General features: G+C 43.4%; 1 protein-coding gene across 22 annotated transcripts in view; it reads left to right on the top strand.

The window, feature by feature from the left end:
* LOC111973092 (E3 ubiquitin-protein ligase MYCBP2) overlaps positions 1-14,952 on the top strand; it is a 309,758-nt gene that overhangs the window by 109,624 nt on the left and 185,182 nt on the right. For 17 of the 22 annotated variants that reach the window (XM_024000430.1, XM_024000455.1, XM_070446590.1 and 14 more), the window contains exons 17-18: positions 1,706-1,816; positions 2,377-2,472. The exons of 1 other annotated variant lie outside the window; for it this stretch is intronic. In XM_024000430.1, coding sequence (XP_023856198.1) covers positions 1,706-1,816; positions 2,377-2,472 — 207 coding nt within the window. The remainder of the gene's footprint in view (positions 1-1,705; positions 1,817-2,376; positions 2,473-14,952) is intronic. 4 more of the 22 variants (XM_024000447.1, XM_024000338.1, XM_024000384.1 and 1 more) reach the window with 3 other exon arrangements.

Raw genomic sequence — 14,952 nt, 5'->3', positions numbered from 1 at the left:
GGATGAACCAGACTTGTGGAGGTCTACCATTTTATTTCTGAGTTTTTGGCTGATTTCTTTTGATTTTCCCATGGCGTCAAGCAAAGAGGCACTGTGTTTGAAGGTATGCCTTGAAATACATCCACAGGTACACTTCCAATTGACTCAAATGATGTCAATTAGCCTATCAGATGCTTCTGTAGCCATGACATAATTTTCTGGAATTTCCCAAGCTGTTTAAAGGCACAGTCAACTTAGTGTATGTAAACTTCTGACCCACTGGAATTGTGATACAGTGAAATAATCTGTCTGTAAGCAGTTGTTTGAATTTTTTTTCTGTCATGCACAAAGTAGATGTCCTAACTGACTTGCCAAAACTATAGTTTGTCAACAAGAAATTTGTGGAGTGGTTGAAAAACACGTTTTAATGACTCCAACTTAAGTGTATGTAAACTTCCGACTTCAACTTTAGCTAGCTAGTAGCATGTCTGTCTAGTTTGTCTTCATGCAAAGCTCAAGATCGATGCTGCCCCTTAGATCTAGGATAAGGGGGGTGAAACTGCAGCCTTAGAATTCAAACTGAATCTCGCTATATTGCACAAATTTTTCACTTCACCAATCCAGTCTGGCATTGCCGTCATTTAATCAATCAAATGTATTTATAAAGCCCTTCTTACATCAGCTGATATCTCAAAGTGCTGTACAGAAACCCAGCTTAAAACCCGAAACAGCAAGCAATGCAGGTGTAGAAGCACTGTGGCTAGGAAAAACTCCCATGAAAGGCCAGAACCTTGGAAGAAACCTAGAGAGGAACCAGGCTTATGGCTGTGCCGGGTGGAGATTATAACAGAACATGGCTAAGATGTTAATGTTCATAGATGACCAGCATTGTCAAATAATATTAATCACTGTGGTTGTCGAGGGTGCAACAGGTCAGCACCTCAGGAGTAAATGTCAGTTGGCTTTTCATAGCTGATCATTCAGGGTATCAGCAGGTCTGGGACAGGTAGCACATCCGGTGAACAGGTCAGGGTTCCATAGCCGCAGGCAGAACAGTTGAAACTGGAGCAGCAGCATGGCCAGATGGACTGGGGACAGCAAGGAGTCATCAGGCCAAGTAGTCCCGAGGCATGGTCCTAGGGCTCAGGTCCTCCGAGAGAGAAATAGAGAATTAGAGAGAGCATACTTAAATTCACACAGGACACCGGATAAGACAGGAGAAATACTCCAGATAAAACAGACTGACCCTAGCCCCCCGACACATAAACTACTGCAGCATTGATACTGGAGGCTGAGACAGGAGGGGTCGGGAGACACTGTGGCCCCGTCCAACGATACCCCCGGACATTTAGTCCATTTGTATTCATCTGCAATGAGGGGTTTTGTATGAAATGTATTTGTAAGTGGATCACATCATCAGACCAACCAACCCATCATTTTTAATAGGGCTTTTTTTTACCAGGCCAAGAGCCTCTATTGGAGGATTCCAGACTAAATCAGTAATGTTTAACAATTTAGCGTGATTTTGTTAGGATGTCGAGGCTAATGAAACAATAAACTGACCTCATGTCAGTTTCAAGGCAATGGGTTTGCGTCATTCTATCCTATGTGAAGATGCATCGCTTCTCCATGTCGTCGTCTCCTCCCTCCATTCATCCACGTTGTGTGTTGTCTCTGTCTCTCCTCCACCTGGTTCTCTCTCTCCCGCGGGCGGTGTGTGTTTCAGCTGTGCCTGTCCCCCCTCCCCCAGGAGTCAATATCGAGGAGCACATCCAGATCCGTCAGGAGGAGAAACGTCAGCGCATCAACCGCCGACACCGGCTGGAGGAGGGACGAGGTACGGGCAAGGATTCGATAGGGGATAGGGTATAGGGTTAGGTTTGTGTTTGGGATGGAGAAAAGGCTGAAGCCAGGGACGAAATATGGGATAGAAGGGGATGGGGACAACGGGGTAGGGAATAGGGTCTAGGGGATAGGAGATTAGGGGAGAGTGGAAGGTGTTTGTGTGATTGGGGAGGAGAAAAGCCAAAACATCAACGACTAGGAGGGAATAGTGAGTAGGGGATGGGGATTAGTGACAAGGGGAGGGTGTGTGTGTTTGCTAGTGTAAGTTTGGTGGTTGGTGTTTGTGTTGATGGGTGCAGTGACCTGGGTGGGGCCATAAACAATACAGGCATGGAAAGACAGTACTCTGACCTTGTCCTTGCTATGATTGTGTTTCCCAAATTTCAGTATTGTGCCCTGTGATTTTCCCCCTTGGCTTGTGTATTTGTGATTGTGCAGTGTGTTGTGCTATTGTTTTAGTAGTTGTTATGCTGCAGTGTGACAATTGTGTATCTCTCCCAATCTGTCACCCTGCTGTGTCCATGCATGTGAAAGTTTCTTTCTCCCTCCCAGGCCGCATTGTTTTCCCCGGCCCCATATTAATGAACCAGCGTGAGCAGGCCCTAGTCAGACTCAGACCCCTAAGGCATAAGCGGGACAAGCACACAGGTACAACAGCCGGTCTTCCAATTCACTATCCTTAACTCAAACGGGCACCGCCCCGCCCCTCTTTGGTCTGTCTCACACCCCACCAAACCGGCTGTCCAGCTCGTTTACACAGCCGCCCGCCCACCCGTTCTCTCCTCTCTCTCTCCCTTGAAAAGTAAGACATATCTACACCGGATCATAATTATGTGTGTGTGGATATATGTATATGTGATGTGTGTGTATATATATATCTATGTGTGCGTGCACACACACACACAGTTGATGTCGGAAGTTTACATACAACTTAGCCAAATACATTAAACATTAAACTGATCTCTGAATAATTTTTCTTCAGTATAGTTAAGGGGTCGGCGACTGAGAACCCCTGGTTCAATTTGGGTCCCGAGGCAAAACCAGTTGAGCTTAACTACCGTAGACCATCCTCCTTCGCCAGATCCCAAATCTGCTGTTTAGCCCAAACAAACAGGTCTGGGATCAGGCCAGGGCGTCTCGCTCAAGTAATAGTAGAAGAAACACTAGGCTCTCAGCATAAAGCTGCTTTTGCATTAATATGATACACAGTTGAAGTCGGAAGTTTACATAAACCTTAGACAAATGCATTTAATCCTCGTAAAAATTCCCTGTCTTAGGTCAGTTAGGATCACCACTTTATTTTAAGAATGAAATGTCAGAATAATAGTAGAGAATTATTTATTTCAGCTTTTATTTCTTTCATCACATTCCCAATGGGTCAGAAGTTTACATACACTCAATTAGTATTTGGTAGCATTGCCTTTAAATTGTTTTTCTTGGGTCAAATGTTTCGAGTAGCCTTCCACAAGCTTCCCACAATAAGTTGGGTGAATTTTGGCCCATTCCTCCTGACAGAGCTGGTGTAACTGAGTCAGGTTTGTAGGCCTCCTTGTTCGCACACACTTTTTCAGTTCTGCCCACAAATGTTCTATAGGATTGAGGTCAGGGCTTTGTGATGATCACTCCAATACCAGGACTTTTTGTCCTTAAGCCATTTTGCCACAACTTTGGAAGTATGCTTGGGGTCATTGTCCAGTTTGAAGACCCATTTGCGACCGAGGTTTAACTTCCTGACTGATGTCTTGAGATGTTGCTTCAATATATCCACAATTTTCCCACCTCATGATGCCATTTATTTTGTGAAGTGCACCAGTCCCTCTTGCAGCAAAGCACACCCACAACATGATGCTGCCACCCCTGTGCTTCACGGTTGGGATGGTGTTCTTCGGCTTGCAAGCCTCCCCCTTTTTCCTCCAAACATAACGATGGTCATTATGGGCAAACAGTTCTATTTTTGTTTAATCAGACCAGATGACATTTCTCCAAAAAGTTAGATCTTTGTCCCCATGTGCAGTTGCAATCCGTAGTCTGGCTTTTTATATGGCGGGTTTGGAGCAGTGGCTTCTTCCTTGCTGAGCGGCCTTTCAGGTTATGTCGATATAGGACTTGTTTTGCTGTGGATATAGATACTTTTGTACCTGTTTCCTCCAGCATCTTCGCAAGGTCCTTTGCTGTTGTTCTGGGATTGATTTGCACTTTTCGCACCAACGTACGTTCATCTCTAGGAGACAGAACGCGTCTCCTTCCTGAGCGGTATGACGGCTGCATGGTCCAATGGTGTTTATACTTGCCTACTATTGTTTGTACAGATGCATGTGGTACCTTCAGGCATTTGGAAATTGCTCCCAAGGATGAGCCGGAATTGTGGAGGTCTACCATTTTTTCTGAGGTCTTGGCTGATTTCTTTTGATTTTCCCATGATGTCAAGCAAAGAGGCACTGAGTATGAAGGTAGGCCTTGAAATACATCCACAGGTACACCTCCAATTGTTTCAAATGATGTCAATCAGCCTATCAGAATCTTCTAAAGCCATGACATAATTTTCTGGAATTTTCCAAGCTGTTTAAAGGCACAGTCAGCTCAGTGTATGTAAACTTCTGACCCACTGGAATTGTGATACACTGAGTTATAAGAGAAATAATCTGTAAGCAATTGTTGGAAAAATGACTTGTCATGCACGAAGTAGATGTCCTAACCGACTTGCCAAAACTATAGTTTATTAATTAGACATTTGTGGAGTGGTTGAAAAAGGAGTTTTAATGACTCCAACCAAAGTGTATGTAATCTTCCGACTTCAACTGTACATACATACATACACACACATATATGTTCTACCGTTCAAAGGTTTGGTGTCACTTAGCAATGTCCTTGTTTTTGAAAGAGAAGACAATTTTTTTGTCCATTAAAATAACATAAAATTGATCAGAAATACAGTGTAGACATTGTTCATGACTATTGTAGCTGGAAACGGCAGATTTATTATGGAAAATTGAATAGGCCTACAGAGGCCCATTATCAGCAACCATCACTCCTGTGTTCCAATGGCAAGTTGTGTTAGTTAATCCAAGTTTAGTATTTTAAACGGCTACTTGATCTTTAGAAAACCCTTTTGCAATTATGTTAGCTCAGTTGAAAACTGTTTTTATTAAAGAAGCAGTAAATCTGGCCTTTAGACTAGTTGAGTATCTGGAGCATCAGCATTTGTGGGTTCGATTACAGGCTCAAAATGGCCAGAAACAAAGAACTTAATTCTGAAACTCGTCAGTCTATTTCTAAGTGACCCCAAACGTATATATACACTACACTAAACTACCGGTCAAAAGCTTTTGAACACCTACTCATTCAAGGGTTTTTCTTATCTTTTCAAAATAATTTTTACATTTTACAGTCATGGCCAAAAGTTTTGAGAATGACACAGCCTCAGTTTGTATGATGTCAATTTGCATATACTCCAGAATGTTATGGAGAGTGATCAGATGAATTGCAATTAGTTGCCAAGTCCCTCTTTGCCATGCAAATTAACTGAATCCCCAAAAAACATTTCCACTGCATTTCAGCCCTGCCACAAAAGGACCAGCTGACATCATGTCAGTGATTCTCTTGTTAACACAGGTGTGAGTGTTGACGAGGACAAGGCTGGAGATCACTCTGTCATGCTGATTGAGTTCGAATAACAGACTGGGAGCTTCAAAAGGAGGGTGGTGCTTGGATTCATTGTTCTTCCTCTGTCAGCCATGGTCACCTGCAAGGAAACACGTGCTGTTATCATTGCTTAGCACAAAAAGGGCTTCACAGGCAAGGATGATTGCAATCACAGGCAAGGATGATTGCACCTAAATCAATCATTTATCTGACCATCAAGAACTTCAAGGAGAGCGGTTCAATTGTTGTGAAGAAAGCTTCAGGGCACCCAAGAAAGTACTGCAAGCGCCAGGACCCTCTCCTAAAGTTGATTCAGCTGCGGGATCGGGGCACCACCAGTACAGAGCTTGCTCAGGAATGGCAGCAGGCAGGTGTGAGTGCATCTGCACGCACAGTGAGGCAAAGACTTTTGTAGAATGACCTGGTGTCAAGAAGGGCAGCAAAGATGCCACTTCTCTCCAGGAAAAACATCAGGGACAGAATGATATTCTGCAAAAGGTACAGGGTTTGGACTGCTGAGACTGGGGTAAAGTCATTATCTCTGATGAGATTGTTTGGGGCATCCGGAAAAAAGCTTGTCCGGAGAAGACAAGGTGAGCGCTACCATCAGTCCTGTGTCATGCCAACAGTAAAGCATCCTGAGACCATGTGTGGGGTTGCTTCTCAGCCAAGGGAGTGGGCTCACTCACAATTTTGACTAAGAACACAGCCATGAATAAATAATGGATACCAACACATCCTCAGAGAGCAACTTCTCCCAACCATCCAGGAACAGTTTGGTGATTAACAGTTCCTTTTCCAGCATGATGGAGCACCTTGCCATACGGCAAAAGTGATAACTAAGTGGCTCGGGGAACAAAACATAGATATTTTGGGTCCATGGCCAGGAAACTCCCCAGACCTTAATCTCATTGAGAACTTGTGGTCAATCCTCAAGAGGCGGGTGGAGAAACTAAAACCCACAAATTCTGACAAACTCCAAGCATTGATTATGCAAGAATGGGCTGCCATCAGTCAGGATGTGGCCCAGAAGTTAATTGACAGCATGCCAGGGCAGATTGCGGAGGGTTTGAAAAAGAAGGGTGAACACTGCAAATATTGACTCTGCATCAACTTCATGTAATTGTCAATAAAAGCCTTTGACACTTATGAAATGTTTGTAATTATACTTCGGTATTCCATAGTAACATCTGAGAAAAATATCTAAAAACACTGAAGCAGCACATTTTGTGGAAATTAATATTTGTGTAATTCTCAAAACTTTTGGCCACAACTGTAGAATAATCGTGAAGACATCAAAACTATGAAATAACACATATGGAATCAACAGCTGAACCATCGAGAGCATCCTGATGGGTTGCATCACTGCCAGGTATGGCAACTGTTCGGCCTCCAACCGCAATGAACTGCAGAGCGCGAATGGCCCAGTACACCACTGGGGCCAAGCTTCCTGCCATGACCTCTATACCAGGCAGTGTCAGAGGAAGGCCCTAAAAACTGTCAAAGATTCCTGCCACCCTAGTCATAGACTGTTCTCTCTGCTACCGCACGGCAAGCTGTACAGGAGCGCTACGTTTAGGTCCAAGTGGCTTCTAAACAGCTTCTACACCTAAGCCATAAGACTCCTGAACATCTAATCAAATGGCTTCCCAGACAATTTGTATAGTCACTTTAATAACTCTTTCTACATGTACATTTTTCCTCAATTACCTCGACTAACCGGTGACCCTGCACACTGACTCTGTACCTGCACCCCCTGTATATAGTCTCCCTATAGTTATTTTACTGCTATTATTTGTTACTTTTATTTCATTGTTTTAGTTATTTTTCTTAACTGCATTGTTGGTTAAAAGTTAGTAAGTAAGCATTTCACTGTAAGGTCTACACCGGCTGTATTCGGCACATGTGACATATATAAATGTGATATGATCTTGTAGTAACCCAAAAAGTGTTAAGCAAATCAAAATATATTTGAGATTCATCAATAGCCACCCGTTGCCTTAATGACAGCTTTGCACACTCTTGGCATTCTCTCAACCAACATCACCTGCAATGCTTTCCGCATATGCTGAGCACTTGTTGGCTGCTTTTCCTTCACTCTGCGGTCGGACTCATCCAAACCATCTCAATTTGTTTGAGGTCGAGGGATTGTGGAGGCCAGCTCATCTGATGCAGCATTCCATCACTCTCCTTCTTGGTAAATAGCCCTTACACAGCCTGGAGGTGTGTTGGGTCATTGTCCTCTTGAAAAACAAATGAGCCCAGACCTGATGGGATGGCGTATCACTGTAGATTGAAGTGTAGCTTTATTCTAAATAAATCACAGACCGTGTCACCAGCAAAGCATCCCCACACCATAACACCTCCATGCTTTGCGGTTGGAAATATACATGCAGTGATCTTCCGTTCACCCACACCACGTGTCATGAAGACACAGTGGTTGGAACCAAAAATCCCCAATTTAGATTCCAGACCAAAGGACAGATTTCCACCGGTCTAATATCTGTTGCTCGTGTTTCTTTGCCCAAGCAAGTCTCTTCTTATTGGTGTCCTTTAGTTGTGGTTTATTTCCTGCAATTTGACCATGAAGGCCTGATTTACAGTCTCCTCTGAACAGTTGATGTTGAGATGTGTTTGTTAGTTGAACTCTGAAGCATTTATTTGGGCTGAAATTTCTGAGTCTGGTAACTAATGAACTTATCCTCTGCAGCAGAGCTTACTCTGGGTCTTCCATTCCTTTGGCGGTCCTCATGAGAGCAAGTTTCATCATAGCGCTTTATGGTTTTTGCGACTGCACTTGAAGAAACTTTCGAAGTTCTTGAAAGTATTGACTGACCTCATGTCTTAAAGTAATGATGGACTGTTGTTTCTCTTTGCTTATTTGAGCTGTTCTTTCCATAATATGGACTTGATCTTTTACCACCCTACCTTTTCACAACACAACAAAGAAATTCCAGAAGTTTTACTTTTAAGGAGGCTCACCTGTTAATTGAAATGCATTCCAGGTTACTACCTCATTTAAATGTTTTTATTGAACCTTTATTTAACTAGGCAAGTCAGTTAAGAACAAATTCTTATTTACAATGACTGCCTACTCCAGCTAAATCCGGACGACGCTGGGCCAATTGTGCGCCTCCCTGTGGTACTCCCAATCACGACCGGATGTGATACAGCCTGGTATCAAACCAGGGACTGTAGTGACGCCTCTTGCGTTGAGATGGAATGCCTTAGAGTGCTGCGCCACTCGGGAGCCCATGGTTAAGAGAATGCCAAGATTGTGCAAAGCTGTCATTAAGGCAAAGGGTGGCTATTTGAAGAATCTCAAATATAAAATATATTGTATATAAATAACACTTTTTTTTGGTTACTACATTCAATCAAATCAAATTTATTTATATAGCCCTTACATCAGCTGATATCTCAAAGTGCTGTACAGAAACCCAGCCTAAAACCCCAAACAGCAAGCAATGCAGGTGTAGAAGCTACGGTGGCTAGGAAAAACTCCCTAGAAAGGCCAAAACCTAGGAAGAAACCTAGAGAGGAACCAGGCTATGAGGGGTGGCCAGTCCTTCTGGCTGTGCCGGGTGGAGATTAAAACAGAACACGGCCAAGATGTTAAAATGTTCATAAATGACCAGCATGGTCAAATAATAATAATCACAGTAGTTGTCGAGGGTGCAGCAAGTCAGCACCTCAGGAGTAAATGTCAGTTGGCTTTTCATAGCCGATCATTAAGAGTATCTCTACGCGCTCCTGCTGTCTCTAGAGAGTTGAAAACAGCAGGTCTGGGAACGGTAGCAGCACGGCCAAGGAGTCATCATGCCAGGTAGTCCTGAGGCATGGTCCTAGGGCTCAGGTCCTCCGAGAGAGAGAAAGAAAGAGAGAATTAGAGAGAGCATACTTAAATTCACACAGGACAAAGGATAAGACAGGAGAAGTACTCCAGATATAACAACTGACCCTAGCCCCCCGACACACAAACTACTGCAGCATAAATACTGGTGGCTGAGACAGGAGGGGTCAGGAGACACTGTGGCCCATCCGCTGATACCCCCGGACAGGGCCAAACAGGAAAGATATAACCCCACCACTTTGCCAAAGCACAGCCCCCCACACACTAGAGGGATATCTTCAACCACCAACTTACCATCCTGAGACAAGGCCGAGTATAGCCCACAAAGATCTCCGCCACGGCACAACCTAAGGGAGGGGGGGGGCGCCAACCCAGACAGGAAGATCACGTCAGTGACTCAACCCACTCAAGTGACGCACCCCTCCTAGGGACGGCATGGAAGAGCACCAGTAAGCCAGTGACTCAGCCCCTGTAATAGGGCTAGAGGCAGAGAATCCCAGTGGAGAGAGGGGAACCGGCCAGGCAGAGACAGCAAGGGCGGTTCGTTGCTCCAAGAGCCATTCCGTTCACCTTCACACTCCTGGGCCAGACTACACTCAATTCATATGACCCACTGAAGAGATGAGTCTTCAGTAAAGACTTAAAGGTTGAGACCGAGTCTGCGTCTCTCACATGGGTAGGCAGACCATTCCATAAAAATGGAGCTCTATAGGAGAAAGCCCTGCCTCCAGCTGTTCGCTTAGAAATTCTAGGGACAATTAGGAGGCCTGCGTCTTGTGACCGTAGCGTACGTGTAGGTATGTACGGCCTTCGCTGTTGTTCTACAATGTAGAAAATAATACAAATAAAGAAAAAGCCTTGAATTAGGTGCGTCCAAACTTTGTGACCCTTTCACTTTTTTCCACATTTTGTTACAGCCTTATTCTGAAATTGATTAAATAAAGTGTTTTCCTCATTCATCTACACACAATAACCCATAATGACAAAGCGAAAACTAATTTATATATATATATTTTTTTTTAAATGCCAGATTTACATAAGAATTCAGAGCCTTTGCTATAAGACTCGAAATTGAGCTCAAGTATATCTTTGTTCAAACTTGATGTTTCTACAACTTGATTGGAGTACACCTGTGGTATATCCCAATTGATGGGATATGATTTAGAAAAGCACACAGCTGTCTATATAAGGTCCCACAGTTGACAATGGATGTCAGAGAAAAACCATGGCATGATTTTGAAGGAATTGTCTGTAGAGCTCAGACAGGATTGTGTCGTTGCTCAGATCTGGGGAAGGGTACCAAAACATTTCTGCAGCATCGAAGGCCCCCAAGAACAGTGGCCTCCATCGTTCTTAAATGGAAGAAGTTTGGAACCACCAAGACTCTTTATCGAGCTGGCCACCCCGACAAAATTAATAATCGGGGGGAGAAGGGCCTTGGTCAGGGAGGTGACCCGATGGTCACTCTGACAGAGCTGTAGAGTTCCTCTGTGGAGATTGAAGAACCTTCCAGAAGGACACCCATGGTAGAGTGGCCAGACGGAAGCCAATAAGTAAAAGGCATATGTCAGTCCGCTTGGAGTTTGCCAAAAGGCACCTAAAGGACTCTGATCATGAGAAACTAGATTCTCTGGTCTGATGAAATCAAGATTGAACTATTTGGCCTGAATGCCAAGCGTCTGGTCTGGAGGAAACCTGACACCATCCCAACAGTTAAGCGTGGTGATGGCAGCATGTTGTGGGAATTTTTTTCAGCGGCAGTGACTGGGAGACTAGTCAAGATGAATGGAGCATAGTACAGAGAGATCCTTGATGAAAACCTGCTCCAGAGACTGGGGCAAAGGTTCACCTTCCAACAGGACAATGACCCTAAGCATCCGGCCAAGACAACAATTGGCTTCGGGACAAGTCTCTGAATATCATTGAGTGGCCCAGCCAGAGTCCGGACTTGAACCTGATCGAACAACTCTCGAAAGACCTGAAAATAGCTGTGTAGCGATTCACCCCATCCAACCTACAGAACTTGAGTGGATCTTCAGAGAAGAATGGGGGAAACTCTACAAATACAGGTGTGCCAAGCTTGTAGCATTACCCAAGAGGACTCCAGGCTGTAATTGTTGCCAAAGGTGCTTCAACAAAGTACGTAGTAAAGTGGCTGAATACTTATGTAAATGTGGTATTTCAGTTTTACATTTTTAATACATTTGCAAACGTTTGTAAAAAACTTATTGGGTTTTGTGTGTAGATTGATGAGGGGAGGAACAAACTATTTAATCCATTTTAGAATAAATGTGGAAAAGGTCAAGGGTTCTGAATACTTTCCGAATGCACTGTACAAACAAAATAATGACGAACAAATGCAAGATAGACCTTCGTCAAGGCAATTAACAACATGTTGAATTGTTGATTTTTCAAATGCCATTTAAATTATGTCAATTGTAATTGCGACAATGTCATTACTACATTTATTTTTTGTACTTCATGATATATAGCCATTGCTACTTTAAAAATATAACTTATAAATATATATATAAATATAACTTATGCCTCGTGCTTTGTGTAACCCCATCAGAACCCACAATTTAAGCATGTTTCACTCCTATGTTTGTAAATAATGCAATTGTTAACAAACACTATATTGCCTCAAAACATGGTTAAAACTATAATTTTGATCTCATGGATAGCCAGTCCTTCCATCCATAGCGCTGACCTATGAATTTGAGTAGTTACATATCTCCAGCCCCATCACCCAGCTGTTTCCCAAAACGATGACTGATTTGCAAGTGTTTGAATTGCAGATTGCCCCTTTCAGCAAAGACCCTTCTAAATAGGTTTCCTCTTTCTTTGGTGCATTAGTATCAATACAAAGGGTGAACCGAGGGAGAGAGAGAATAAGAAACAATTGGGTGTCTATTACATTAATTGTTCTTCTGCTTCGGCACTTTAGTCCTTGGACGGCAACACAGTACTTTTGTTAAAGAAAAATCAATATCAGTTTAACTCGATTGAACAGCAATCTCTAAGCAGGAGAGTAGATTTGTCTTTCAATGGCCGTTGTCTGACACCAGAATTAGATGCAGGTGAAACAGCAGGCGTTGTCATAGCGCCTCGACAATTATGTGATAGGTAGGTCAGAGAGAAGATGTGACGGATCGACTTCTGACACCAATTGTGCTTATTTCATGTCATCCCAGACGTCAGCATAGGCTTTCAATTGAGTATTTATAGCCATAAATGAACGAACTAAGTTGTTTTATATCTGAACAGGATGCATTTGAAATATCCTCCATGGATAGTCACTAATCGGTATAAATAGATGGTGTCGGTGCCCTGTGGTTATATTTGGAAGCAATAAACTACGTTTTAGAGGAAAGTGCAGATGGAAGATGTGAAAGAGACTATTCTTAATCGAGATTAGTATGTCACACTGGTTAACCCATTAGGATTATTATATACTAGGATCTTTCCCTCTTCCACCCCACTGTTGATGTTTGTGAGGTTGAGAGTGTAGGTATTGACACTGAGTAGAAAAGACTGAGGGACGATGGATTTTCTTTAGGATGTCACTTAGTTAAATATAGGATATAATGCTGTTATAAAGGTAAAGCATCAAGGGGAGAGGGTGTGATCGTGTACCCGAATTCGCACCCCACTTGAGGCGAAAGGAAAATGTTCCTTTTATAGTGTCCATCTACTGAACCCTGGTCCATGGACATGCGTAAGTCTGTGAGGTCTATGCTGACTAATCCAGCAGTTAGTTCATGTGTTAATTTAAATACTGGACAAAAATATTAATGCAGCATGTTAACTGTTGGTCCCATGTTTCATGAGCTGAAATAAAATATCCCAGAAATGTTCCATACGTAAATGTTTTCCTCTCAAATTTTGTGCACAAATTTGTTTATGTCCCTGTTTAGTGAGCATTTCTCCTTTGCCAAGATAATCCATCCACCTGACAGTTGTGACATATCAAGAAGCTAAACAGCATGATTGTTACACAGGTGCACCTTGCGCTGGGGAAAATAAAAGGCCACTCTAAAATGGGCAGTTTTGTCACACAACACAATGCCACAGATGTTTCAAATTTTGAGGGAGCTTGCAGTTGGCATGCTGATTGCAGGAAAGTCCACAACAGCTGTTGCCAGGAAATTGAATGATCTACCGTAAGCCGCCTCCAATGTCGTTTTAGAGAATTTGGCAGTAGGTCCATCCGGCCTCTCAACCGCAGACCATGTAAATGGCATTGTGTGGGAGCACGGTTTGCTTATGTTAACGGTGTGAACAGAGTGCCCCATGGTGGCAGTGGGGTTATGGTATGGGCAAGGCATAAGCTATGGACAACAAACACATTTGCATTTTACCGATGGCAATTTGAATGCACAGCGATACCGTGACAAGATCTTGAGGCCCATTGTTGTGCCATTCAACCACCGCCATCACCTCATGTTTCAGCATGATAATGCACAGCCCCATGTCACAAGGATCTGTACACTATTCCTGAAAGCTGAAAATGGCCTGCATACTCACCGGACATGGCCCGCATACTCACCAGACATGTCACGCATTGAGCATGTTTGAGATGCTCTGGTTTGACGTGTACGACAACATGTTCCCGCCCATATCCAGGAAATTCGCACAGCCATTGAAGAGTGGGACAACATTCCACAGGCCACAATCAACAGCCTCATCAACTCAATGCGAAGGAGTTGTGATGCTCTGCATGAGGCAAATGGTGGTCACCACATACTGACTGGTTTTCTGATCCACAGGTATCTGTTACCAACAGATGCATATCTATATTTCCAGTCATGTGAAATATATAGATTAGGGCCGAATGCATTTATTTCAATTTTCTGATTTCCTTACTACAACATCGAGCTGCGTGTGAGGGCCGTCACCAACCCAGAGGACTGGGTGATCTCGGTCTCCGAGTCCGACGTGAGAAGGGTCTTTAATCAGGTCAACACCTGCTAGTCCGCGGGTCCCGATGGTATTCCAGGGCGTGTTTTTAGATCATGCGCAGAACAGCTGGTAGGCATATTCATGGTCATTTTTCAATCTCTTCTTGTCCTATTCTGTAATCCCCTCATGTTTTTAAAATGACCACAATCATTCCGGTTCCTAAGAACTCTAAGGCTTCATGCCACAAATACTACCACCCTGTAGCTCTCTTCTGTATTCATGAAGTGCTTTGACAGGGTGGTTATGGCACACATTAACTCCACCATCCCAGCCACCCTAGACTCCCTCTATTTTGCGTACTGCCCCAACAGATTAATAGATGACACAATCTCAATTCATCACCCACCGAGATAAGAGGACAGGGATATTGGCGCCGGAGAGGATTGCTGCTGTTTTATGGACTCTTCACCAACTGTGCTACACTGCTCAAAAAAATAAAGGGAACACTTAAACAACACAATGTAACTCCAAGTCAATCACACTTCTGTGAAATCAAACTGTCCACTTAGGAAGCAACACTGATTGACAATAAATCTCACATGCTGTTGTGCAAATGGAATAGACAAAAGGTGGAAATTATAGGCAATTAGCAAGACACCCCCAATAAAGGAGTGATTCTGCAGGTGGTGACCACAGACCACTTCTCAGTTCCTATGCTTCCTGGCTGATGT

The sequence above is a fragment of the Salvelinus sp. IW2-2015 genome, linkage group LG2 (genome assembly GCF_002910315.2).
Source record: "Salvelinus sp. IW2-2015 linkage group LG2, ASM291031v2, whole genome shotgun sequence".
Classification (NCBI taxonomy): Eukaryota; Metazoa; Chordata; class Actinopteri; order Salmoniformes; family Salmonidae; genus Salvelinus; species Salvelinus sp. IW2-2015.
Note: the sequence above shows the minus strand (reverse complement) of the source record. Positions and strands in the feature narration are given on the sequence as shown.